General features: G+C 53.0%; 7 protein-coding genes across 7 annotated transcripts, besides 1 other annotated feature; 2 read left to right on the top strand and 5 right to left on the bottom strand.

Annotated features, from left to right (window-relative positions):
- Positions 1-1063: 1063 nt before the first annotated feature.
- On the bottom strand, positions 1064-7628 carry PODANS_2_2330 (uncharacterized protein; the record flags this gene model as incomplete). Its single annotated transcript, XM_001910944.1, has 2 exons — positions 1064-2438; positions 2500-7628. 2 exons carry the CDS (start codon positions 7626-7628, stop codon positions 1064-1066), a joined length of 6504 nt encoding a protein of 2167 aa, XP_001910979.1.
- Positions 7629-8311: 683 nt separating this feature from the next.
- PODANS_2_2320 (uncharacterized protein) lies at positions 8312-9377 on the bottom strand (the record flags this gene model as incomplete). Its single annotated transcript, XM_001910943.1, has 2 exons — positions 8312-9281; positions 9337-9377. The coding sequence occupies 2 exons, from the start codon at positions 9375-9377 to the stop codon at positions 8312-8314; spliced, it is 1011 nt and encodes a 336-aa protein (XP_001910978.1).
- Positions 9378-10496: 1119 nt separating this feature from the next.
- Positions 10497-10571: a sequence feature (Short protein (PODANS_2_2310, CAP72802.1) was converted to a misc_feature.).
- Positions 10572-11582: 1011 nt separating this feature from the next.
- PODANS_2_2300 (uncharacterized protein) lies at positions 11583-12229 on the bottom strand (the record flags this gene model as incomplete). The annotated part of the gene is made up of 3 exons (XM_001910941.1): positions 11583-11604; positions 11688-12127; positions 12194-12229. 3 exons carry the CDS (start codon positions 12227-12229, stop codon positions 11583-11585), a joined length of 498 nt encoding a protein of 165 aa, XP_001910976.1.
- A 904-nt stretch (positions 12230-13133) lies between these two features.
- PODANS_2_2290 (uncharacterized protein) lies at positions 13134-16019 on the bottom strand (the record flags this gene model as incomplete). Its single annotated transcript, XM_001910940.1, has 3 exons — positions 13134-13579; positions 13635-15665; positions 15719-16019. 3 exons carry the CDS (start codon positions 16017-16019, stop codon positions 13134-13136), a joined length of 2778 nt encoding a protein of 925 aa, XP_001910975.1.
- Positions 16020-17338: 1319 nt separating this feature from the next.
- On the top strand, positions 17339-19012 carry PODANS_2_2280 (uncharacterized protein; the record flags this gene model as incomplete). The annotated part of the gene is made up of 4 exons (XM_001910939.1): positions 17339-17353; positions 17433-17528; positions 17591-18335; positions 18390-19012. The coding sequence occupies 4 exons, from the start codon at positions 17339-17341 to the stop codon at positions 19010-19012; spliced, it is 1479 nt and encodes a 492-aa protein (XP_001910974.1).
- Positions 19013-19587: 575 nt separating this feature from the next.
- Positions 19588-21280, bottom strand: PODANS_2_2270 (uncharacterized protein; the record flags this gene model as incomplete). Its single annotated transcript, XM_001910938.1, has 2 exons — positions 19588-20799; positions 20849-21280. The coding sequence occupies 2 exons, from the start codon at positions 21278-21280 to the stop codon at positions 19588-19590; spliced, it is 1644 nt and encodes a 547-aa protein (XP_001910973.1).
- Positions 21281-22015: 735 nt separating this feature from the next.
- On the top strand, positions 22016-23374 carry PODANS_2_2260 (uncharacterized protein; the record flags this gene model as incomplete). The annotated part of the gene is made up of 1 exon (XM_001910937.1): positions 22016-23374. One exon carries the CDS (start codon positions 22016-22018, stop codon positions 23372-23374), a length of 1359 nt encoding a protein of 452 aa, XP_001910972.1.
- Positions 23375-26769: the final 3395 nt, after the last annotated feature.

The raw sequence follows: 26769 nt of genomic DNA, 5'->3' as shown, positions 1-26769 counted from the left end.
GAAGAGTAATGGGGAAGAAAAGGGGAGGTTGGGGGAGGGGTTTGTTGAGAGTATTGATGTAGATGGAGGGCTTGGGAGGGTTGATAAGGAGAGACCTGATGAAAGGGTGATGAGGCGGAATGAGGGGGTTGATGTGAGGGGGGAGAAGAAGAGGTTGTTGGCGGAGGAGAGGAGGGGGTATAGAACTGACGAGGATGGGCCCCCGGTTTGGTTGGATAGGTTGATTATTGCTGTGGCTGTGTTGTTGATTGCGGCTGTGGCGAGGGTAATGCTTGGTTGAGGATGAGAGGGGGAACTGCATTTTTGGGAACTGGCGTTGAATTAACTGCTTTGATGGGGCAGGGGGTGGGGTGGGATAATAAGGGAACGGAGTTGTTGGAATTGACACAGATATTTTGTAATTACAATAGCATCGCGGTGAGATCTGGCCGGTGGAATATGGAACAGACAGGACATGGAACTGGGAATTTGATTGCTGATATGTCCAAATTTTGTTCAACTTGGGCTTTTACAGTGAACAGACGTCAGCACGCCCCAGGGCATCCGTCGAGGTTCCCAGACTCGGTATATATCAGTTTAAGCACACCCATCTTGCAACAAACCAGCAGCCCATCCTGGTCGGTGGGAGACAGAAGAGCCGTCGATAGGTATCAAGAAGGCAAGTCGAGACATGTCGACATTTACATCCAGCACATCCTTTCACCTCAACACAAGCATCACAAGAACACAGAGTCCAGAAAACCAACCATTATTCTACACATATGACTACAAGAAACACACACTCCCCCAATCCGCTAATGCCCCATCTCCTATGCTCCACAAACGCCCAAAATGAAAGTCCCAGTCCTTAAGAGGTACCAGGGGGTATCACAAGTGAAGAAGAATGCCGACGAAGAAAATCCTGTCCAGCCCAACCTCCAACAAAAAGCCCTCTTTTCCCTCTCTCATGACTGTTCCCTCCCCCATATTTCCTAGCTCTTCTATCCACTACAAATAGAGTGGGAGAGCAACATAGTATCCTGATGCACAAAAGTTCCAAGAAAACATCATCCCTCAAACTTCCTCAAGCAGTAACCGTGGGCCTACCACTCGGCAACGACTTTCTCGGCTTGTTACCGGCAGCACTTTGCTCCACTTCTTTTCCCTTTCCTTTATCCTTCTCAGCAGGAGCAGTCAATCCCTCCTTGGAAACCTCCACCACAGTCCACCACCACTCTCCAAGACCTCTCGCCATCCCGGCAATCTGCTCCTTGAGCACGCCCACGCCCTCCAACCAATCCATGATCAGCTCCGCCTCAAACTCCATAATTACCGGCTTGACTGTCTTGACCAGCTCGTCAGGCCTCATGCTGCCACGTGAAGCCAGCGTGATCACCACCACGCTCAGGTACTGGATCCACATGTCCACATTCAGATCGCCGTGGCAAGTCATCCAGACCGGAACCGCCCCTCCCGGCCCCGCAGCAGGCGGTTTGGCAGCCAAAATCTTCTCTCGAAGTTCGACAAGCTCGGCGTCGTCATCGTAGACATACTTGTCGGTGGGAATGATGTCCATCTTGAAGTGCATGTACTCCTTGGGATACTTTCTCGTTTCATAGTTCCCGGGCTCATGACCCATGGGCACATTCTTCTGGTCGAGGATGACAGTGCGAACCCGGCCCATGGCTTGCATATTGACAAGCACCATCGTCATGCCCTTGTCGTCAGCCTTGAAACGAACCGAAGACTTACCCTTGGCTCTGAACGCCTCGTCCAGCTTCTTCTTGTACCGATAGGCCTGCTCAAACTTCTCCTGGCTGGCCGCCTTGACAAGCTGTTCAAACACTCTAGTGTTGAATCGCCACTGACGACCGTTACTGCAGTCCCTGGAAGACTTGGAGATGACGTGCATGCGCTGAAGCTGCTCGATGGCTCTCTCCACCAGCTCCGTGATCTCGACAGCTCTCATGTGTGGATAGAGGCCGTTACGCTTCTGCACCAACTTCTCGTCTAGCTTCTCTTGGACAGGCGTCACGCAGAGCGAGCGAATCCAGGCCATGGCGACCATCATATCTTGAGACGGCTTGGGCTTGGGCTGGTTGTCCAGTGAAACAGCCAACGGCTCGGATGTGGCGTCCTGGAAACGGTTAAAGACGGATCGCTGGGGGTGATAGTAAGCCTCGCGCCATTCACGGTCCTCGTGCCTAACGGGAGTCAGGGTGAAGTTCTCCTCCAGGGCCTGGCTTGTGGCGGGCAACGCCGTCTTCTCTTCCCAATCCAGTCTGGTCGTCCACTTGATGAGCTTAAGCCAGTCGTAGGCAAGCACATCGTCAAAGTCGAGAGGCGGCAACTCTTCCTCCTCGTAAGCCTTGAGGAACTTCTTGTGAAACTTGGCCGTCAATATGACAATGCTCGACGCGCGATCTTTCCTAAGCATACCCCAGTAGTGCCGCAATTGACTGAGACTGTGAAACTGTTAGCACCCTCTTCACTCTCTCGAGAACGAAACAAAGAACTTACGTTTGCTCAGGATATATCCTCATAATCAAGCCCCAATCAACAGAACGAGAAGTACCACCCAGGAGTGTACCGATGGCAACGTAAGTAGCGAGACGCACATTCTCACTTGACCAGTCCAGCCCTTCGGCCCTGTCACCCGGCTGTCTAAGGAAGTCCTCTGGGCACTGCGGGAAGCCAGTATGCTCGCGCTTGGTCTTGATCTCTTTGAGTTTGATCTTCCCAGAGCGAGTGCGAGTGGTCTGCGACTTAGAACCGGGAGGCCTGCCAAGACGTTTCTTCCTGTGGGCAAAAGCCCCGGGCAAGAGCTCTTGATGATCGTCATCAGACTCCAGCTCCTGGTAATCAAGGGTGTCCATCGTGAACTGCTTCTGGTCGTTAAAGCGGGCCTTGACCGGCATATGGCTCATTCCATGCTTGGGAGTGATGTTGAGGATGATGAAATCAGGCGCCACACTGCCAGACTCTAGCAAGGTAGACCCATTCTTGGACAATTCCCAGTCTGAGACCTTGTCGATAAGTGTGCAAAACAGCGCATACTTTTTGTCTTTCCAGTCAGTATGGGCATCCAAGTCGCTCTTCTTCGCCATAGTCTCAATGCTTCTGGGGATGTTCTGCTCAAGCTGCCACTTCCGGGTCGGCATATAGCCATCAACAGTGAAGCTGGTATCAAGCCTCTTGAAGTGCTTTTGGCTGTGCTCGTGCCACACCCCATCCGCAACTTGTGTCAGCGTAGTGCTCTCGGCAAACGTGCACTCCTTTGGCTTCTCAACCTCTTCATCCAACACCACAGTAATTTCGTCGCAATCCGTGCCCGTAGATTCGCCATCATTCGACTCAAGCTCGGGAGTCCACGACGTCCCCTTTTCATCACTCTCAAACTCTCCATCGTCAACCTCGAGGCTCTCGTTGGGCTCCAAGAATTTAACTGTAGGCGAGACAAGCTCAGGGTTGGGATTGGCATTAAGATTGTAGAAGTAGGAACCCTTCTTGAAAAACCAAGTCGGCATACTGTTCAACCCTGGGTTCTTGATCCTGCCGAGGGATTCGGGTATCTTCGTTGGCGACTTGCTTGGCCGGGCATTGTGATGCATCTTGCTGCCGCCCCGTGTGGGCAAGAGACGGAAGTGCTTGACGGCTTCAACGATGGATGGCCTGTGAATGCTGTCGATGTGGTTGATGTTGCCAAGCGGGTAGTATTGTTGAGGGGGCGACGTTTTGAAAAGCTCGGGATCCACGAGTGAGTCGCTTTGATTTTCTGGATGAGTCGCATGCCCCCCGTTCGACTTGTGCCGTTTCGGGGAAGAGCTCTGGGCCCCGGCCCCAGCCCCGTCTTCCGGGGCTTGCCTCTTCTGCCCGACATTCCCGTGGCTCCGCAGGTGATTAGGCCGCAAGGTATCCTTGACAGGCTGGCCAGCAATGTTCTGATTGTAGTACGGGGCATTGAAAACCTCAACCTCAGTGATCTGCCGCCTCCTGGCCCGAAACTTCTGACCATTTGCATTTGGTCGTGCGTCCCTTTCCCCCTTTGGGTATTTCGGGTCAGTCTCCTGTAAATCAGCCATCTCTTCCGGGGTAGGCGAGAACGCAGGCGGGATGTACAGTCCCGGAAACGCTTCCTTGATCATTCGCGCGGTGAATTTGACGGCTTCTGCAGAAGGATCCATGCCGTGGCGAACCAGTACGCTGTATGTCTCCATCCTGCCCTGCATATTCCTCAACAAGTAAGTGTGCATGTCTATCAACTTGCGAGCCTGCAGCGAGTTGATGGCAGTCTGACAGTTCTTTAGACTTGGTGGAGTGGTTCCCGGGAACGTCGCCAAATAGACCCGAAGTGCGGCATAAAAAACAGCTTTCTCACCAGGAAACACGCCATTGTTATTGTCCAAAAGATACTGCACGATATCAAAAACCATGGCAGTCCGCACCTTCGCGTTCGTTGCGAGTTGTTCATAGGACGAGTAATTCGGCACGAAGGACTTGATGCCCTGAGAGTCTTGGGATGGCGCTGGCGCAGTGCTGGCTGGATGTGCTTCTGTCTTCTCCAGTGTGAGCACGCGATTCTCCGGGTTGAACGCCTGATGAGCATTTGGATCAGGCACATCTGGATACTGTGAAACACCGACTGGCTGGTCGTCTGGCTGTTCAGACATCTCAACGTCCTGTTGCTCGTCCGGAACCGCAACATCATGCTGCTTGTCAGGCATTTCAACATCAGCTGTGCCATTGTAGACATGCTGGGCCGGAGCCTGGGCTGTCAGCTGCATACTTGGTAAAGCCTGGGTCGCGGGCTTAGCAGCTGAGATCGGCCGGGTGTCCAAGTCCATAGGTTGAGGGGGGGGGCTGACTTGGCCCTGAAAAGTGAAAGGTGCGGCAGGCGCAGCTTTGTTACCCAGTGGCATTCTGGACTGCTGGACAAAGTTCCGCTGGGTTAGCAACCCGCTCTGAATTTGAAAAGGCTGAACCGGCGGGTCTGGGTCTGGAATAACCGTCCCAACCTGAGCAGTCGCCGGAATGGCAGCAACCTCAACACCTCTAAACTCCATCTCGCTTTCCCTGGCTTCGTCTGCAGGCCGCTTTCTCATAGATGGCCGAAGAGCTCCTCTTCGGAGCTTGGTAGCCGTGGCCCCAGTCTTACGGACACCTCGAGTGGTTGGTGTACTGGAGTTCTCAACTGGGGGTGTCGAGACAGGTTCCATGGGTCGGCGCTTGTTAAAGTTGTGTGAAGGATCGAAATTCGTATTGCAGGCATTCTGCCCGGCCGTCAGGTGATACTGTAACCCGTTCGAATTCTTCCACGAACTTCCGCACTTTTCGCAGACGAACTGCTTCTGTCCATTGGCAACAGTGGTTTGCCCCTTCCGGCCACGACCTCGGCCACCTCCACGACCATGACCACGACCACGCCCTCTGCCGCGAGTAGGAGTGGCCCTCTCAACCTCTTCCACTGTAACTTCCGGAGCAGGTGTCGAAGGTGACGGCTCCCCTAATTCAACCGTCATGTTGTCTGTGGCGCCATCATTTCCAAGTTCGCTCCATCTCTGTGGGGTTGAAGCTGGTACGAAGGGAGCATCGCCTTGCCTCTTGAATACAATGACAAGCGAATCGCTCTGAGCACCACGCTTCCTCCGCTGCGGGTTGAGCGAGTGTGGCTCACCGATACGGACCTTGTAGACGGTACCTGGGGACAGCTCCGGTGGGCGATCATCTCCAGATATCTCGTCTGCTCCCCGCTTCAGTGATGGGCGAGGAGGAGCTGCAACAGCTTCCTCGACGACCTCAATAGCAGCCTCCTTTGGCGCCGCATCAGCCGTATCGGTATCAGCCGCCGGGGTTTCTTCAGCAATAGACTGCATCGACGCAATTCTGGCTTCCTCTAGGGCCTGCTCCTGTCTTCTCAACTGTGCAGCAACGTGGCTTTGCTTCCGGTTCGCCTGGCGCGGGGGTTGTGCCATCAGAGACAGGGCGCTGAGTGAATTCTTTTCGTCGGGGGCAAACATCTTGGGCCGAACCTCTCCAAAGCCATAAGCAGAGCCAGGATTGTCCGCCGCTGCTGTTTGCGTCAAGAGTGGTTGCCCACCGGTAGACTGCCCGCCAGTAGCCCTGTACATGTAGGCAGAGGTTTTGCCGATCCGAATCATCTCGCTGTTGACCTGAAACTGGGTCAAGTGGGCGGGCTGCCGCGTTTCGGCAACTTTTGTCAAGTAGCTTGACAGGTACCGCCGATGTTGGTAGCCGACAGTGGCAACGCTAACCTGGGGATTTGAGGCTCCTCTTGGGCCTGCGCTCTTGATCACCTCGAAGACTGTCTGAGCCAGCGGCTTCTCTGGAGTCCAATGGTTTTGAATCCGCGCTCCAGAATTTTCGTAAAGCGCGAGCGCATTTGGCTTCGGCTCACGGTGTCTGCTAGGATCCGAATACTGGGACGTCTTCTTGCCAGTGGCCAGGAACCTCTGCCACTCCTCGTCGGTGGGATCGCGAACGAACTTGAGACAGTCTTTGAAGACTTTGCGAGTCGTGGGAAAGCAAGCAGCTGTATACTTGATGACTCCTAAATCGGCAAACCGCTGACAACTCTTTGCAACAGTCTTCATCTGCCATGGCTTGCCAGACACTCCAAGCTTGGTTCTCAGATCGGCATAACGCATGACGCCAAAGGCCTTGACGACACCAACAATAGTTTTGCCGAGGGCCGCCACGTCAATGTTTGTTCCCGTCCATTTCGAATGCCAGGAGACAGTTTTGGTGTCCTTCGCCAACTTCTCGAGAGCCTGGGGGTTCAAGTCCAAACCAAACGTGTCGTTATCCACCGTCTTCGGGGCAAAGTCAGCCAGCCAGAGCATACTCGTCTTCATCTTTTGAACTACGACGGTTCGTTTGACAATGTAACCTTTCCTAAAGAGTGAATCTGTTCTCTTGGGTAGAGACCGTTTATCTTGATCGACAAGCTTTCGGAGGTTGCTCTGAAGAATGCCATGGTGCTTTGCTGTGGCAATGCCCTGTAAACAAGCCCACTCCAGAGGCGGAACCTTCTTGTAGTCGATACCGTGATGGGTCAAGGTCTGCCAAACAACTTCTTTTGACGGCACAATCCGAGGTCGGACAGCAAGGCTCTTCTTGGGCTTCTCGACCTGGGCATTGCCTTTGCCATTGCCCTTGCCCTTTCCCTTGCCTTTCGCAGTTGTGGATTTGGCGGCGGGAGCTTCTAACTGAGGGTCAATTGCCGATGACTCGGACGGACCACCGGTGGGCGCCGCTTTGGGCAGAGCCAAGACTTGGTCGAACTCGAGGAAATTCCAATACCTCTTAGGATGGCCGTTAATCAAAATCTGCGGTCTGGACCGGAGCCAGTCCCAAGCCAACCGCGCCGAGGCCAACTCGGCATCGGTGAGCGTGCTCTCAATGTCTTCGCCATCATCACCCTCTGACTTGATGGGTACTTCTGGGTGGGTTTTGCCACTCTCGCGAGCGAGGGTGCCGTGATATTCACGAATGAACTCAAAGAGCTGTGTGAGAGTGATGCCTGCGGCAATTGTTAGCCGTGTAAGTCTCCAGCAAAACCTTGAACGGTCGGTCAGGCCACGCGAAATATAGGCAAACTGGTCCAAAAGGGTCCTATTGATGAGTTCCATAGGTATCAATGACCGAGGCGACTCTCAAAAATTGGCGACGACGCGAGTCTCGAACGTGGTGCTGTTATCCAGGAGGTGATGATGGAAGGGTGATTCAGGAGAGATGTTCACGTACCTTCTGAGCCGCAATAGGCGATCTGCGATATGAGGCCTTCAATAAAGACCTCGAAACCGACTGGGCTCATTGTGACGAGGCGCGCTGCACCATTCTCGAGTGGTGAAAATCGAATTGATGTTGTGTCGCAGCGTGATTTGAATTTTGACGTCTCGGGAATTGGTGGTTTGCAGAGGAATGAAGATGACTGGTGATGGGAGGGTGGGTGCGATTTTTTATTTTTTTTTGCTGCAGAATAGAGGGGCAGTTGAAGCATGCTCCGAGGCAAGGTGGGGGACGGCATTGCAAGGAAGCTTTGGCCCTCGTTTCATTACCACTTGGGGAGCTCTTTGTATCTTCGTGCCCCACCGTTGAGCTCCATGAATGAAGGAAAGTATATTGACTCGAGCACTTGGTGGCTTGAGTTGGTGGTCATTGGTATCTACAAGATCATATTTTGGCTGAAACTGTAGGCCTGGCATGGTGTACTTGGCCAGCTTTGAATATCTACACTCAAAGCCGAAATCACCAAATGCTACCACCACAAGAACCAGCCATACACTTCACACATATTATTCACCCATCTACCCTAATCATCCCTCTCCTTCCCCTCCGCAGCCAACGCCGCCCTCCTCCCCTCCATCAGCTTGCGATACTGCTCCACCACATTCTCCCTAATCCCCTGCAACTCCTCCCTCTGCCTCAAACTCCCCGCCGCCTTTGGAATATCCGCAACCTGCACCTTCGCCCCCCTCACCAAGCTATTCATCCTCGGCTTCGTCAACTCGGGCGGCGCTTGCGCAACCTCATTCAACCCAACCTTCCCCTCATTCCTCTTCTTCTTGATCTCCGCCCACGGATCCCCCTCGGGCCCATTATCCTCCCCAATATACTTTGTCTTCTTCTTCCCCTTCTTCTTCTTCCCAGCTTCCTGCTCCAGCTTCCAAGAAACCCCCATGGCCTCATTCTCCATCTCCTTCTCCTCCAGCTCCTCAAGTTCCTCCTCCCTCTTCTCCTTGATCTTCGCATCAATCATCCTCCACTCGGCATACATATTATGCATCTTCTTCTCCTTCAACGTCCTCTTCACCTTGAGCCCCAACGGATCCTTCCCGTCCTTGAGCTTAGTCTTGGTAACCAAGCCACTAATCGGCAGCGCAGCATCAACACGCTGGTTGAACTCGGCCATGGACTCTCCCGGCATGATCTTGAGCTCTTCCCTCTTCTCCTCTGCGGTCGTCTCCTTCGCCTTTTCCACTAGCTTCCTGATGTCCCCTCCCTTCTTCTTCTTCTTTGGCGCATCACCATTATCCAACCCCGAGCGCGGTAACCTCCCCTCATTGATAGCCATCAACCTCTTGAAAGCACGAGGCGCATCGTCATTCTTGTCGCCGCGTTTTCTCTTTTTGGGTTTGGGGGCGTCATTTTGCTGATTTGGATCATCGCCCTTCTTTGGCTGCTGGGGTTTTCTTTTCTTGTTGTTTTTCTCGTTTTCTTTCTTTTTGGAGATGGTGGTGGGTGGGAGTGGTTTGGCTATTTGGGTTGGGGGGAGGTCGAAGCTGGTGAGGGTGTTAGTTTGCGTCAAGAATGGGGAAGATTGAGAATTTAACTAACGTGTTTTCGTCCTTCTCGCGACGGGTGTGTTTGTGCGGCATTGTGGCGGCGGCTGTTCTCGAGGGTGATGGGGGGTGTGAGAACCGTGATAGTGTTGTGTTTGCGGTCGCAGAGAGCTTCGCTCGGGATGGCCAGGCAAGATTGGGCAATTGCAAAAATTATCCCCACCATTGAGATAAGATAAGACTAGCGGCTTGGCGAGTCGAGGTGGGGCAGTGGGGTTATGGGGCCGTCTCGGCTGTTGAACCGAACGGTGGGGTTGATGGAGGAGGGGTGATGTCAGTGCAAGTCAACCTTCAATGCAGTGATTCACAACCTCGAGGAGAGACACCATGGATGTTTTTCCTATCAGTCAGATTATGGTTTTAGGTCCTCATATCATAGTCACAGCCACCATCATGATCAAGGAATTTTTATCAACCAGCCTCGATTGAATCTATCTAGTCCTGCAGTGGGTACAGCAAGAAGAAGTTATAAGTTAAAAAAGAAAAAGAAGCAAAAAGGTTCCAATCCACGTCTGAATCTTCCCCCTTGGTTCCCCTCCCAAAAATTCTCTTGCCCATGTAACTGTCCTTCCCAAAGAAAGGGCAAAAAAAGCCAAGTGGTGATTTTTGTCGTTTTTCGAGTCGGAACAAGTCGTCAAAGAAGCGAAAAGAATTGATTGTCTGAGAAAGCAAGGAGTTTGGTGTGAAGAAGCAGGCCATGAAAAGTGAGCCCGATTTGTTCTTTTTCTGTGTTTATGTTCAAAAAGGTGGATCCAGAAAGTTGAAGTTTTTGTGATTGTTTTAAAAATCGGTTTTGGGGGTAAAATTGAGAGCCGATTGATGTTGTCGTACCTTCCAGGCAGCGACACTGAGGCGGTACCCAAAAGAGCAACGAATCCAGTTATTGAGAGAGGAGAGTAGCGTTGATTTCGTGGGACAAGAGAGAGGAAAACCTGTGAGGCTTCAACCTTGTCGAAAGTAGCTCGAATCCATCCAAGTCCACTCCCGTACGTTCACAGGAGGAAGACTTGTTGTCATTTGGGGCAGATGAAAAAGTCGAAATACAGCCGAAAAGAGTGAAGATGGAGGTTCAGGGGAGAGAGAGAAACAAGTCTCCCTCTCTCTTGCCTGCTTCTAGTGCTGGAGCGCGCCTTTTAGCATACCATGTTGGTCAATTTACATGACAACGCAGTAGCTGTTGAAGTTGGTGGAGGTCTGGGGAACCTTGGTCTGAGCGGTGGTGGAAGGCATTTTGATTGTTGGTTTTTTGTTTTACTGAAGATGTTCAGAAGTGGATGCGGATGAAGAAAAAAAAAGATGGGTTTAGGGGGAGGGTAGGACATGTTTTATACTTTTTTTTGAGGCTGCTGAATGCCATACAAACCGGTGAGTTGTGGTGTTGAGCGGCCATCTTCCTCCATGGCCACCCGCCACAAGAGACAGGATCACAAGCTAGACCAAATTGGTTTCTTTGATCCTTGGAGATGATCTCCCCTGAGTTTCATTGACTTTAGACAGACAACTCGAGAATCATTAGAGCAGAGTCCATCAGGCGGCGGGTCTTAGTATTGTGCTCTTAGCATTATCCCCCGGGAGACAAACAACCATCAAGGCAAGCACACGGCAGAAAAGAAGCTTCGGCACGTGGGAAAGCGTAATTACAACGTGGGAGCAGTAGATGTTTGATTTCATGAAAAAAGTTGGCTTCTTTGGTTTGCTAGCTATTGACAAAAGAGCTGTTCGGTGGTGGCCATCTTAGTATTGTGACCCCCTGAGCCCCTTACTATTGTGGATCCCGCGTCTTTGCCGTCAGAGAGCCCAAGGTAAGAAAACCTTGGATCTAGTCCTGGTGATAGGCAAAGGTTCATTGAGAAAGTGTTTGCCTCGAGCTCCTGTCGCCGGCTCGCCTCGGACCGGTGAAAGAGAGCCAACAATTCTAGCCGAACATTTTGCCCGTGATATTCTGCCACGGCGATACCGATGAAAGCAAGTAAACAATCCAACTTGAAAATTCGCCCATGATATTCTTCAGCCGTTACCTCGCCCGTTGTCTCGAACATCTTTGCTAGACACCATGAAAGGAAACCAGAAAACACCTGTCAGGCACCAGATCCTGATCTTTGTGTGATTTGATCGTTCTGTCTCAGGCACAAGCCAGCCATCGTGACTTTTCCCCTCTTCCTGGGAAGCACTCGAACCCTTGAATGAGGAGTCCTCCATGAGAGTTCGATCCCCTACTATCCCGTCTTACCATCTGCCCACTTAGAACCTCGTGAAAGGCAGCCTGCAAATCACAAAGTCAGTCAATACCGTCCCACATCTTCCATGCCCTGACAGGGTAACATGATAACAGAGACGAGAACATACCACTTCCCCCTCAGCGTAATAACAACCCAATCCGCGCCCTCCACCGTCTCCTTCTCCACCTTTGTATCAAAGCAAATAGCACTCATAATCCCATCCCCAAACTTCTCATTAATCACACTCTTGAACGCATACCCGTAATTCTGCACAACCTCATACAACCTATAAATCAGCGGTTCAACCGGCGGCATAGGCCCTGACCTCCCCCGATCAGGGAACCCAGTCCCGAGATCCTTCCTCAGCTGCGCCTCGGGCAAGCTCAAGAGCTCCGCCAGTTTGGTGATATCCTCCGGCGAGGCCGTCGCCTGTCCGTAAAAGAGCGCCGCAACTGCAACCTCGGACCGGCCGAGGTGTTCAGCGATTGCCGAGAAGGAGAGCTCGTGGGCGGTTTTGGCCGCAAAGAGGGATTGGGAGTAGGAGGGGAGGCGGGAGACGATGGAGTCCTACCGATCGAAAGGTTAGCCACCTAGGTACGGGAGGGGAAAGTGAAACGGGGAGGGGGTAGGTACGTCGAGGGCGGCGAGGCGGGGGGCTGAGTCGGCCATTGTGAAGTGGTCTTCTGTTCTAATACTGGACTAAAAAGTTGAGAGCGTGCTCGTGACATCAATCCGTGCGTCTGAACTGAGATAAAAGTCTCTACAGCCAGGTTATATACACCCTCATACCCACCTACCCATCCCTCAACAAACGCACGTCATGACCCCTCACCTCCTCCATCTCCCCGAACCCCTCACTCAATTGATCACAACGGTTCATCCGTTACGTTACGCCGTGGCTATGATCGATCGCTGGACTGCCCGCTGTTGCGAGCTTCCCCGCAGGAGATAAACCGGAGACTCCTCGGCATCTCTCCCACTTCCATAAAATCAAGCACATCCCGTACTAATTCAGCGAGCAATTCCATGACACACAAAATCACCACCTTACTCTCCGGAGAATTCAAGGCGTGTTGGAATTGCGCGGAGACACACGCTCAAGTTGGGTCCTTCCCGAGGCCACACTCCCTACCTACCCTGATAGCCCCTCTTATCACTTTATCTCGCCCTGATCAACACCACCATTGAACAGCTCCTATACAAGACTCAGGACAAAAAGCAACCATGGCTAAAAACGCAAGGCATACTTCACACTCTACCCACCTATTTTAACATCTAAAACATTGTATAGTAAAACCAAAAAAAAACCCAAACATCATTCATTTGCCCAACTTTACTTGCTTCTTTATAAAACCAAAACACAAGCCAAAAAGCCCCCCCCAAAAAAAACTCCCATCAAACACCATCATCATAATAACAAAACCAAAAAAAAAAAAGAAAACCAACCAACAATTTGTTGACGCCTAACCTCCCATCTTTCCCTTTCCCATCCCTTTCCCAATCCCACCCATATACTCACTCCCGCCCATCCCCTATAATTTTCACCCTCTTCGCCTACTCTCTCCCCACCCCCCTAAAACGACCACCTCCCCCTCTGCTGCCCCCCCTTCTTCAAATAATCCCTATCCGCCTTCACATTCCCCGCCGCATCAAACCGGTGCAAGTCCTGAATCTTCATCAACACCAACTCCAGCAACTCCTTCCTCTGCACCAAGTCCAAGTGCCTCCTAATCTTGGGGTCCTCCCTCGCAAACTTCTCCAGCCCGTTGCCCCCATGAGAGTTCATATACTCATTCAGCTTCGTCTCCACCTCCCTCGGGAACCGATGATAAAAGTCATTCAGCATCTCCACATTGAGGAACAGCACCGCCGTCTGAGCCAGCTTGGTGGCTACCGCATCCAGAAAAATTTCGGGGCAGTAGTACTTGTTCTCGAGGGACTTGCACTTTCTCGACTTGGAAGCAACAATCCGCATGTTGATGATGTCCGCGCGGTCGCGGAGGAAGACGGCTTCACGGCCTAAAGGTGGTGTTAGTCACTGGTGGGATTCGTAAAAAAGGAACAAAGACCTTACCTCTCGCAAGCAGCGCCGCGCTGAAACCGCCCGCACCGCTGGGGTGATCTCCCTCAATGATAATTTCACCCTTCCTCGCCTTGTCAACAAAGCCCATCACCTCCCTCAACTTTTTCCTCCCACCAACCGAGCTCTCCAATGACTTGAGCGCATTCTGGCACTGCTCCAGCTCGCCCTGAAGAACACCCACCACATGCTCCCGCCCCTTCTCCCACTCGTTGGGCTGAATATCCGGGTCAAACTTGTACGGCTTCAGCGAGATCTCAATGCCATCGCTAGTAGCGTACGCCCTGTCAGCGAGGACAAGAGCAGCGGCCTCGCTGATCACCTGGCGGGCGGATGGGTGCTTCGCAAACGACGACTTGTCGAGCAGCTTGTCAATGTTCGCCTGAATGGCATTGGAGGCAACGGTAGCAGCGAGACGGCCGACACCGAGGCGCGTAAGACCGGAGCAGGCTGTGTCAAGCTGGCGGTGCCAGTAAGGCGACTTGGGGTCGGCCTTGGGGAGGTCAACCAGACTGTCAGGCTCAGCGGGGGCAATGAAAAGATCCTCGATGGGCTTGTTCCAATACCGAGCAGCGAGTTGGTCGAGCACCTTTTGGTCCAGAGAATCCTTCAGCAGTTCCAGCAGCTGTTGGCGGCCAAAGGTGTTGGCAAAGTTGTGGAACTGGTGCTTGAAGTCATCCAGACTGGCGGCGAGGTAGGACTCGGCACTCATGGGCTGCTCATTGTACTGGACCTTGAACTGGTAAGTTGTCTCCTCGAGCTCACGAGTAATGGCATCGGTTGTTTCTGTGAGTTTAGAGGACATTTGCTGCTCCAAAACATGCATCAGCTTCTTGCGCAGCGTGATGGTGCCCGTAGCGGCCCCTGAGTTAGGACCAAACTCCTCCGGGTGAGAGTTGAAGAAAGCCTTTTCGTTTTTGTTGATGCTTGCCAGGAGGTTGCTGCTCTCTCTTCTGAAGAGACCACCAGTCTGGACGGGCATCTTGGAGATGACACCGACATAGCCCAAACGGAGAGGGTACTGCTTGTCGCCAAGAATGGCGGCACCCTTCTCTGGGTCTACGAGATCCATCTTGGTGATGACGCCGATCGTCCGTTCGCCCCTTGGGTCGACCCTACGGCTGGCCTGCAGGGCAGTAGAGTTGGCCAAATCGGTGTCAGCAGCAGAAATAGCCAGGATAATGTTGGGACCTCGGATGTACTTGTCGCAAAGCTCAGAGATCTTGCGCTTAAGCTCACGCGGCTGGTTCTCGCCCGCAACCTGAATGTAGCCAGGAAGATCGATCAGAGAGAGATCCGGAACTCGTGGGGAGTGAATGGTGAGCCGAATAGGGTCGTCAGACACACACTGAGACTCGGGCACAGACTGGTTGAGCTCGGTCAGGGTCTTCTGAATCAAGGAAAAGTCCGTAACCCTCGCAAGCCCCAGATCTGGGAACTCGCCATAGTCGACTTTCGCTTGGGGGTCGTTCACAAGGGTGAGCTCGATCGGGCGCCGGGTGATCATGTTGCTACCCTTGGGCAAAAACTCGTGCCCAACAATAGCCTCCAGCACTGAGCTCTTGCCAGATGATTGCGAACCAATAACAACGATGGATGGCAGGGTGACGCTGCTGGATTGCCCAACTCGCGAGAGGAGGTTTCGAATCTCGATCATCCGCTTGGTGATGTACATCATGTGGTCGTCCTTTACAACCTCCTCTGGTGAGCGATCGTCCTCCTCGTCGGCAGCACCGTAACCATAAGCTGCCGCGGAAGCTCCTGCAGCAGCAGCACCGCCGGCCACTCTAGATTGCTTTGGGGGTTCCCGCCCACCATTTGGTCCTTCCGAGCCTTCCCCGGCGGCACCCTCTCCCTTCATAATATTGTCCAGCCATTCTGGCATCGTAAATTGTCCCTTCTTTTCGTTGAATCCAATTTTGGTCTGGTTGGCGATATCGGTAGCGGTTCCCCATATGGCGAAAACGGTGTCCGTCACACCAGTCTTGATATTTGTGTACATTTCGGTGGCAGAGTTACCCAGTTCTATATCCTGTCAGCTTTACATCGTTTTAGTCTGTATATTCCAAAGTCCTTACGGATAGCTTGATATTGTACCCATCCCGCCGCACCCAACATCAGCCCACCGAACAGTGCGGGGATCCTGACGAACTTGATGGCCAACTTGGGCAGCAGGCGGACAAACGAGGCGTTCCGCACCATGACAGCATTGTGGTACAGCTTGGCCGGGAACTGCACAGACCTCCGGAGGTCACGGGCGGCGAGGTCGGCTCTCTGGATGCCGCCGGTGGGAAACTGATGGAACTGGCGGACGGCTCGCAGACCGACGCGACGGGCGACGGGGGCAATCGCCCCGGCGGCGCGGAGCTGTGCGCTCATGGTAAACGGGGGGTCTGGTAGCTAGCACGCATACGAAGCTGTCTCGGGCAGGTGTCCAGTCCGCAGACAATGGGGGGTTATGGTCGTCGGTCGGGCGATTATCTTAGTTCGGAGGGGTTGAGGTGCATGGAAAATGGGCAATCAGTGATTTGGACCGCGGTGCTTTGGGCGGCCCTGTGTAGCAATGCATTTGGGGTTGCCAAGACCCACCCCACGCAGCAGAAACTGGGACACTGGGAGGCCACGATTATTGCATTGGACGCCACATGCCCCTCAGTCAAGATGGCTTAATCGCATGATCATCAGACCCTGAATTGCACGTATCAGGTCAGGCATCATTCTGACTTTTGGGGTTTATAAGATGCCCATTTTGGCGAGAGTTTCGGAGTTTCCACAAAGAAGCAAGAGTGATGGCGATTTAACATTACTCCGTACGAGCAATTAGTCTCATCTTCCGGCTTCATCGGATTGGAGCCCGGAGCACGTCATTGAGCGCCTCCGAAAAACGCTGAGAGACAAAATGGCTCTCTGACATAATCCTGGTCTGAGACTGATGGGTCTCTCTGTATTGCGTACGTTGCGGCAAGTGGCAGATGGAAGCAAGTTACCGCTGACAGCAGTCATATCTGCGGGAAGCAGGCGTGTTTGTATGGTTATAGAGAAGCCAAAAAAATCTCTCCTAGACTTTATGATCAGAGGTTGCTGTGTTGCTTGAGGAATGCCGAAATATGTTGAGCGGCGATAACGAACCGATAAGATGAACCAGCATGGGCCCAGTTGTGGTTCCAGAACCCAGGGTCCTGTGATAGTGAGGTACAGAGTGAGCTGAGCTTTACTCAACCAAGACACCACGATGCTTCCTAACTATCGGGTGTGAGAACACAAAAGACAGGATTACAAGTTTCCAGGTCGATTTTAGGCTCATGCCACCTGTTTGGATCAAACAAAAGCTGCCCTGGTAGGGCCGTTACAGCGTTGGTCTCAGCATGCACCCCAGACTTTAGGTACTGCGCTAAGATGAATGGGTTCGTTCCGCCATTGATTTGGCCGATTTCGTCAGCCCTGCGAGCCAGGGACTTGCCTCGAGTGACTGTCCCAACCCGTCTCGTCTCTTCCATAATAGGCTGTCGAACCACCCCAATTCGCTTTCCTGCAGCGAATTCACAACTATCTCCCCTTCTCTACACGCCACTCTGCAACTGACTCCGATCTATCGATTGAGTCCCCCGTCTCAGCCCAGCAAGTCCCGTCCCGAATCTATCCATTAGGTCGCCCAATCCGAACACTCACCGGCCCGCTCCGTCCTGGGCGCCATCACCATGTGCCGGTTCCTGGTATGTCCGCTATGCGCCATATACTTTGGCGGTTCTCGTTGGGGAAATGATTTACTGACGTATGGTGTCTAATGCTCAGGTCTACAAAGGGAGCGACGAGATCTTGCTTTCAAAGCTAGTCCTCGACCCAGCACACTCCATCCTCAAGCAGTCATTTGACTCTCGCCTCCGGCTGGTGAGTACCACGCGAGCAAGCATAGCGCCGACAAAAGACTTCAACTTACACACCTCCAACAGGACACTCGACGTGGTCAAAACAACGCCGACGGGTTCGGCATTGGCTTCTACACCGACCCCAAGCTAGGCGCTGCGCCCTGCCTCTTCACCTCGACCACACCAGCCTGGAACTGCGTCAACCTCCAACGATTGGCTTCCAAGACAGCCTCTCACCTTATCTTCGCCCATGTCCGCGCCACCACCGAAGGGTCACTGAGCGAAGACAATTGCCACCCATTCTCCCACGGCAGCTTGATCTGGATGCACAATGGTGGCATCGGCGGCTGGAAGCAGATCAAGAGGAGGCTCGGCGAGCGGTTGGCCGACAAGTGGTATCTTGGAGTAGTGGGAGGGACCGACAGTGAATGGGCGTTTGCCTTGTTCTTGGACACACTCGAGCGCATGGGACACAACCCCAGCTCCCAGCCAGCCGATGGATTTGGGCCAACGGTTCTTAGAAGGGCGATGCTCAAGACAATTGCCATCATCAACGAACTCATCGACAACATTCCCGAGAGCGTTATCCACTCTGAGAATGTCGACACCAGAAGTTTACTCAACTTTGCCGTATCAGACGGCCATAGCGTCATCTGCACCCGCTACGTAGGTAGTGCCTCGGACGAAGCCGCCAGTTTATACTACTCGTCGGGCACACTCTGGGAAACCCGCGCCCCCACCCCCCACAAGAGGGACTATCAAATGGAGCGCAGCGATAAGGGGGCAGATGTAGTTCTAGTAGCCAGTGAGCCCCTTTCCTTTGAGCGAGGTATGTTCACCCCCGATCCCCATAATTGTCCCAAACTAACCATCCGTGCGATAGAAAACTGGGTCAACGTCCCAACAAACTCAATCCTCACCATCCACAATCAGACAGTAATGGTTCATCCCATCAAAGACCAATACTACGACCGCAACCCCCAACACCGCCGCTCGGCAGCCTTTGTCCGAGCCCGCGGCCTCTCGGCCAACGAGAAAACCACCCTCCGCGCCGGCATCTCGGGCCCAATTCCCACCATCGCCGGCCCATCCACCACTTGCGGTCCAGCTTGCGCGCCCCAACCTCAAGAGAACAAACAAAACCACCCACAAAAACGCCTCCTCGGCCCCACGATCCCTACCTTTCCTTATGCCCGTCAAGAGAGCAGTTCAACCGTCCCAAGAACACGGACACCACTCTCGCATTCAGAGTCAAGCTCGACGCTTGTCGGCGGGGCTCCTCCAGCACCGGAGGTGCCGACTGTGAGACCAACCCAGCCAAGTCAGGGGAACATCAAGAAGAAGAGGGCGAGCTTGAGCGCGGTGGATGCGGGAGGGCACGCGGGGATGCTGGGGCCGTATTTGAGCGATACCAGTCCTGTGACGCCGGAGCCGACGCCGGCGAGGACAGAGTATGGGAATCCGGATAAGATTGCGAGGATGTTTCCCGAGTTAGCGCTGCGGTAGGGTTGCTGGTGACTTTTTGGGGGATACTGTTTTGGGCAAAGGTCGGTTACGGGCACAATTGGCGTACTGCGGAGTCAAAAGTTATGGTTTGGCTTGTTTCAGCGTTGGTTGGGAAGTGGAATAAGCGGGATCGGATACCTCTTGTTTTTGTGTATATGTCTGTAATTATTCTTGAATTCAAGCTTTCAGATTTGGAACACTTTGATCAGTACTGGGGTTGTGATGTGTGTTGTGATGTGTGTGTGTGTGTGTGTGTGTGTGTGTGTGTGTGTGTGTGTGTGTGTGTATGAGTGTCAGGGGTACTATCCATCAAGGTGCCTACAGAACTGAGGAGTAGGCAAGTGATATGTAACCTCACCCGCATCACTCACGACATGATAACAGCAGTCCTTCAAAACGCTCAACTTGTAAGCTCGCCCTATATAAGGTATCTCATCCAATATAAACCCATCCTCCAAAAAATATATATATATATAAAAATCCAATAACGCCATGTAAGTTCCCACCCCACAATGACAGAGCTATGTACAATCCCTCTCTTCCTTCCCATTTCGCTGCCCAAGACCCCTACCCAATCAGTCACTACTCATCTGCACAGTAACCTCCCACCTCAAACTCCCCCCCCTCCCATACCCCTCCCCCAACCGATTCTGCACCACCCTCCCCAATCTCTGCCGTAACTGGCTGACCGCCCCATCCTGCCCCTGCCCTCCCCCCATCATCTCCCCCCCCTTAACCTTGACCTTCAGATTCGCCATCGCAAGCCCATAGTGCACCTGCCAAAACTGCGCCTCCTCCACCCTCTGAACCTGCGGCTCGCTCTCAATCTCCTTGATCACGCTGGCGACTTCGCTGCTGTCCCCCTTTTGTTTCTTGCTGTCGACGTGGTTGTACGACATGAGGAGCATAAACCCTTGTCCTACTGCTAGACGAGCCCCGAGAAAAAACATAGACAGGGAAATCGTCGCGCAGATTAGACGGTCGAGCCAGATGATGTGGGGGATGTAGACTAGCGGCAGGACAAGCATGATGCCTGAAAAGAAGAGGGTGAGAAAGTGGAAGGGGTTGGAAAGGATGGTGGATTCGGGTAAGAGGGAGGAGAGGTACGGCAGCGGCACGCGCATGACACGGCGGATCCGGCCGTGGTTTCGCAGGCCGTAGGCAGAGATGAGGGTTGAAACAAAGGCTGCGAAGGAGGCGAGGTCGAGGGTGCCGGGGGTGATGTATCGTGCTCCGTGACTGTGACCACCACCTCCGTGGCCACCGCCGGCGGGTTGGGAGGAGTCATCGGTTGTTGAGACGGGGTGGTGAGGGGCGTGGTGGCCGACGGATTCGAGGACGTCTTTCATGGAGTGCGAGATCAGGTCGAATCCGCCAAAGACGAGAAAGACAGACATTGCGAAGCCGGCGAGGACTTCGGCTCGTTGGAGGCCGAAGGGGTGCCGGATCGAGGAGCGGCGCCATACTTCAAAGTTGCCTAGGACGTCGACTGCTACGCAGACTGCGGCGGAGCCGACGTCGAAGAAGACTAGGTGGGAGAGGGCTGTCATGGCCAGGGAGCCTTCGGCCGAGAGGAAGACGTAGAGGGCGATGAGGGCGTGGAGGGAGCACCACCATAACCTGGCTTTTTGATCGCGCTGCATGCTCGACCAGGCTTCTCGGAGGGTTGGGATGGGGAGAGAGGCGGGGAGGACGGGGGGCGGTCGAGGGGGTGGTTCTTGGAAGATTTGGTGAGTGGCCGAGATGGAGGAGTGTTTGTATCTGTGACCGCGGCGTTGGCCGATGTTCTGCGAGTTGTTAGCTGAGTGATTGGATAGGAAGAGGCCGAAGACATACAGATTTGATCGGTCCAGACGAGATAATCTGGGTTTGGAAGTTGAAGGGGTTCTTCATGGCAGGCGCATCGCCGCCGTTGGCGGCAAGGCCCCCATCGGACGACATGCTGTTGAAGAGATGATCGGGCGTCGGCGGCCGTAGCGACGGGTGGTGAGAGTAGGGATCGAGGAAGGCGGCAGGACTGCTTCGTGGGGAGGGCGCGAGGTAATGCTGTACCGGGGACGAAAAGGGCGCGGCTTCCGGCTCTGATCGGACGGTTGCCTCGGGTTCGTTGTTTGGATGATTTCGACCTGGCTGTTGTTGTTGCTGATCCAGATCAAAATCGTCGCAAACAAAGTGAAAAGAGGGCTCGCCGTGTTGACCGGTAATCGCAAAAACCGGCGTCGGCGGTGTCCCTGGAGGTTGAAGAGACGGCTTTGGACCTGGAGCCATCGACAGCGCACGCTGTGGGCAGCAGGTGGTTCGTTCGTCGTCGAGGAGTGTTCGAGGCGGGCGGAGCTGGGCGTGTCCGATCTCCAGGGTGTTCCTGGACGCCTTCCCCTTTTTGCCTAGCGTGGGGTTACACCGTTTTGCGGGAGGTTCCTACTGGGGAAGGCCAGATGCGCTGGGCTGTGGACGTCTTTGCGTCTTTGATATCTTTGACTGGATTTGGAGATAGCGCTATGCAAGAGAACATGTAGAATCTGCAATACCTATCTTCCCATATTGTCTCATTCCGTTGTCTCATAGCCTCCATCATTGATTTCAGTGTTGGCCAATGGAGGGACCTGGGGGAGGCGGGTGGGTCGTAAACCATCAAATTCAGGGGTACGTTGCCTGCCGGGATGGCGCCGGGTGGCCTGTCACCTAACGTTTGCAGGGGGTTGGAAATGTTACATTTCTCGCGTTGTTGAGCCTCAATCCATCAAATTCCATCTCGAGATGTGAATGTCCATGTCTTGTTCCTGGTCCCAAAACAGCAGTTTCAACGCCAGTCCACCCCACCGGCTTGCCCTGACAGATGGATCTGAGACCCTGTTTGGACGTGCCCTATTATTTCGAGGGGTAACACGCCATTGACGCCCTGTGGCCGCCGCGACACAGACATCTTCCTCCTAGCCAGAACCTTGTTCGGAAACTGTCTGTTCTCCTACGCCATATTCAGGTCCCCGATATCTCCCATTGGCCATGGACGAGTCGTCATCGGTCACAGGCGCCGGCGCCGATACGCCATCTTCCGTCCCAACTCGTCCAGCGCCCGGTCGCAAGCGCAGCAGCTCTGGCGCTGGAGGCTTGCTTTCGAAACTACCTTTTATGCGAAACTCGGGCGAACACCGCCCACGATCCCGCCGCAACACCAACGAGACCGAGATCACAACATTTCCTCCCACGCCCTCTTTCACCTCCATACCGGCCGACACTCATCCACGCTACGCGGGTGCGCCCAACGCTGCGCCCCCGCCGTTGCCTCACATTATCCAACATCAAACCCAGCAGCCGCAACCGCTAAAAACACGACGACGTAGAGGATCGTTGCGAAAGGTTGCCCTGTTGGGGCGGGGTGCTCAAAGAGAAAAGCGGGATCGTGGACTAACAATCGACACAAAATTGAACGTCTATGGCGAACCGAACGGGACACCAATCCAAGTCACAGCCGGCACCGCGCCGACCTCGGTTATATCAAACACATTACACCTCCAGAATAATAGCGGTATCTTGAAGAATTCTATTAATACATCTACACCGTACGGTCTGGGAATATCAGACCTCACACCCCGACCCAGCATGGACGGATATGCCAGCCGAAGTGGTTCCCAACCGTCCGATCCAGACGCAACCCCCACTGCCGCATTGGCCCCTATAAATGCCAACACGCCCAGCTCAAGAAATAGCATCACCGGCTCAAGAAGCCCAAGTATAAGCTACAGCACCACAGACGATGAAGACGCCCTCCACATGGCCGTCCCCACCGGGCCGGGTTCATCAACATCGAACCTCTCGTCCACCTCCTCCTCCGTTAACCTCCTCCGCCCGGAAAGAGCCTCTGTCTCCTCCGCCTCGGGGTCAGAATCTTACTTTCTCAACCCCCCCCATTCTCCCCACAGCCCTCCCCGACCGTTGGGCCTCGGATCATCCACCTCAGGCTCATCAATCCTCCCATCAATCCAACGCCGTCGCGGCACGGTTCAGAGAGCGAAGTCCCCGCTGGCACTCACCTCTCTGGCAGGGCTATCAACGACACCCCTGCCACAACCAGACTCAGACTGGGACTATTCCGAGACGGAGTGGTGGGGGTGGGTGGTGTTGATTGTGACGTGGACGGTGTTTGTGATTGGGATGGGGAGCTGCTTGGGGGTTTGGAGCTGGGCGTGGGATGTGGGGACTACACCGTATGCGCCGCCTGAGTTGGAGGATGATCCGACGTTGCCGATTGTGGGGTATTATCCTGCGTTGATAATACTTAGTTGTGTGATGGCCTGGGTTTGGGTGGTGGTTGCGTGGGTGGGGATGAAGTATTTTAGGCATGCTAGGGTTAGTGGGGATTAATGTTGAGATTGGGGGAGGGTTGATTTGAGCCAGGCGTTTGGTGGGCTTTTGATTTGGGATAGCATTGAGGGGGGTATGTTGGTTGTGTATATTGGGTATGATGGGTTGTTCAGCTTTGCTGCTGTGTATTTAAAGTAATTTGATCAACTGGTTGACTCCAGCTTTGTGAGACGAGATGGGTCTGGTGTGGTTCTGTTGCTGTGCGACTTGACCTCACGACTCGACTTTGTGCACACCTTCAAGGAAGGAGCAAACGATGGCTTATATATTAGGTCAAAACATGCCCCTTTCCAACAGCAGCTCTGGAATGCTTACCAGGGCGCCACACACCTGTGTGGTCAGGTCAAATGGTAAGGATGTCAGAGCTGCTGTTTACCGTCCACCGCCTACCGCCGGGGTTTTGCAACCGATAGGCCCCGAGTTCGATCCTTCTTCGTTGAAACCTTTCGAGGTTTTCGTAGCCCCTCGTTAGAAGATGGGGGGTGAGCTTTCTGTGAGTTTTGAGGCTGGACTTTTATGACTTGGTTGGCTGTTTATATTTCTTGAGAATGTTCTTTAGCTACCGAGTTGAGTTATAAGTTCTGAGTCTCTGTTTGACTTTACGGCTTGGTTGTTTAATTCCTATAAGTGCTCTTCGACTACAAAGTCGAGTCACAACTTGGGTCTTGTCGAGAAGTTGGCGCTGAATATTCGTCACTGCCCTTTCTTTGTTGAATCATGACTTTTGCTTTTGGGGCTCTATATATTCTTTCACTTGTAGTGTTTTGTTGTCCCATGCAAACGATTATAATACAGAACTTATATATAGATGTTTCGTGACGTGAGGAGTTGTAATATGGGATTACCTGATGTTATTAAGTTACAGGCGTTTCCATGATGAGAGAACTTCTACAATTAGTTTACAGTGTTGAAGTGTGACGGCTTTTTGTTATTCCAGGTACGACGAGACAAAATCTTGAGCTGAAAGGATTTAATCCATAATGCTACATATGGAAGATGGACACACATAACGACTCAGCGAAAATAATTGTACAATTTGCTCTTAGGTCACTCAGTTGTTTCTCTGGACTCGTGTTATATAGCTGGGCTTCTCGGTGGCTGATTAGCTAGAAAGGCGTATAATGGAAACATCGGAAGCAGTTCATCATCCTATTCTCAGTGCCATTTTCGTCATAACACTAGCTTTATGTTGACATGGCATGATTCTTCGTTATCCCCACCTCACCTTACTTAAGTTCAGATTCGTGCGATGCTTCCCCAGTAACACAGAACCCGGGATCGGAGCCGGAGATTTCGACAGCTCGGACACAAGACCAGAACCCAACAAGGCGGGAATAACGGGTGTATACAACACACAGCTTGTCGATCTCAAGTCATAAAGTAATAGTGTATATGTTATACACCCCTCTCTTGTAGTGTATATCTCGTCAGCTGAAGATAATGTAGGCAGTTGGGTTGGTGTTAAGGCGTCAACAACTGTCGATCCCACAACCGGTGATGCCGGCGATATCGCCTCCCAGATCTACCACCGCCTCTTCCCTTTCCTTACCATGTAGGTCGGGTGATCGGTCAAAAAGTATGCCAAAACTCAAAGTCTGGCTGGCCATCCGAGCGTGCATACCCAACCTTCAAACTTCCACAGATGGAAACGCTAGAAAAATTCCCAAACATGAAACCTACGTTTGTGTACCTACCTAAACGAACCTACACACAGACCTCCCCTTCTTACATTTTCCATATGTTATGTATGGGAGTATCCAATACAACCCTACCTCATTACACCCGCACAAAGAAACAGAATGTAAGTCAGGTAGGTAGTATAACCTGTAAAGAATAGGGGTTCCTTCTTGGCTGCTGCTACCAACTCCCATTCTCCGCTTGCATTGCATGTTTTTAATATGGGAATCGAATGTTCCCCCCCCCCCGCTCCCACCTCCTGCAGCTATCCGCAACCGCGCAATTCGTTCTCTCTTTGTAATAAAACTTCGATTCATCGAACCCTGAGACTTTGTCAGATCGAGGTTCGAGAAGAAGAAAAAAAGAAGAAAGTGAGACAAACAGCCGCGTCTCTTGTCCAACTGAGAGTTCCTTTTTGGGGGCTGGCGGTTGTTGTTGTTGAACATTGTTAAGCGCCGAGGCGTATACGGGTTCCTGCTGCCGCCAGTATGTATATTTATACACAAACTCACCAGCGGAAGATGTCAAGCCTTTACAGCGCTTCAGACAATGTCAAAGATCTTGCATTTCGATCGAAATAACACAGACACAGCCGCCCGTCCATCCGCTGCCGTTTGACATTACGCAAAAACCCGGTTTGAGATGTGGAATCCTTTCTCTTTCAGCTCGGGGGTGAGAGTGAGGAGAAAGGGTAGTTACCCCTCATTGCATGCTCTTGGCTTGTCGGTGGTGGTGATGCTTAGCGTGATGGACCGGTATCCATACTGTGTGTCTTGTGTAGAGTGTCAAAGATATTCACGTGTGTATGTGACGGATGAGGCTTAGCAAAGCCCCTCATCTTCAGCTGATGGGTGATCAGCGCGGAAAGATGCTGATGATAGTCTTCGATTGAGCAAAATAATCAAGAGGCTGAACTGAGACAGGTATTTGATGCTGGAGGTTTTGCGGTGAGGCAAGGGGGGAAATGCCGAGCTGAAAAAAATGCTTGATTTCAGGCTATAAAACCAAGATCTTTTTTTTCCGTACCCTTCCTCGCCTTGACTGGGTGTCATCATGGAACTTGCCTCTCCGGGCTGGAACCCCCCAAGGTCAGATCTGTGCCGCTTTCCAGCCACGACGTCAGCGGTAAATGGCACCTAAAATTTCTAAGTCGATGGGCGGACACTAGGATCTGGGCGGTTTGGTGATAGGTATTCGTTTCAGGCTGACTGGTCTACGCAAGCGTTTCCTGTAGGCAGGGCGGTGACTACGCCGCCGTTAAATGCCGGAGAGAGAATCACAAGGGAGTGATATTGAAAGAAGAAGGGCGACGGGGTGGGTCTGGTGCGGATGGCGGTTTGGGCCTGAACGTTGTTCAAGAGGGTCGGTGGGGGATCAACCACCAACAGGGGTGGCATCACGGCCCTTCTCCGCTTCGGTTGAAGCTCTACTCCGTAAAGCTGCGAGAACGTGATATGCGCACCGACCCCACGAATGCATGAAAGCTGCGAGCTGTCGTTTGTGAGTTGGAGTGCAGTAGGTGGGAGGGTGGGAGGTAGCGCTCAGGTTCCAACGAGTGAACGATGGGCTTGGGGAATCAGGCGACCCGAACAGCTCGGCAGACGGCGAGGGCGATACATTGTTGGGCATTTGGGCCATCAAGGTGTAAGAAGTGGACGGGTCACACAACGCCGGCTCTTGTGCATGGTTACCAACTGCAGCTCCGCGAGAGGAGAGGG

Source organism: Podospora anserina, chromosome 2 (assembly GCF_000226545.1).
Source record: "Podospora anserina S mat+ genomic DNA chromosome 2, supercontig 2".
Taxonomy (NCBI): domain Eukaryota; kingdom Fungi; phylum Ascomycota; class Sordariomycetes; order Sordariales; family Podosporaceae; genus Podospora; species Podospora anserina.
Note: the sequence above shows the minus strand (reverse complement) of the source record. Positions and strands in the feature narration are given on the sequence as shown.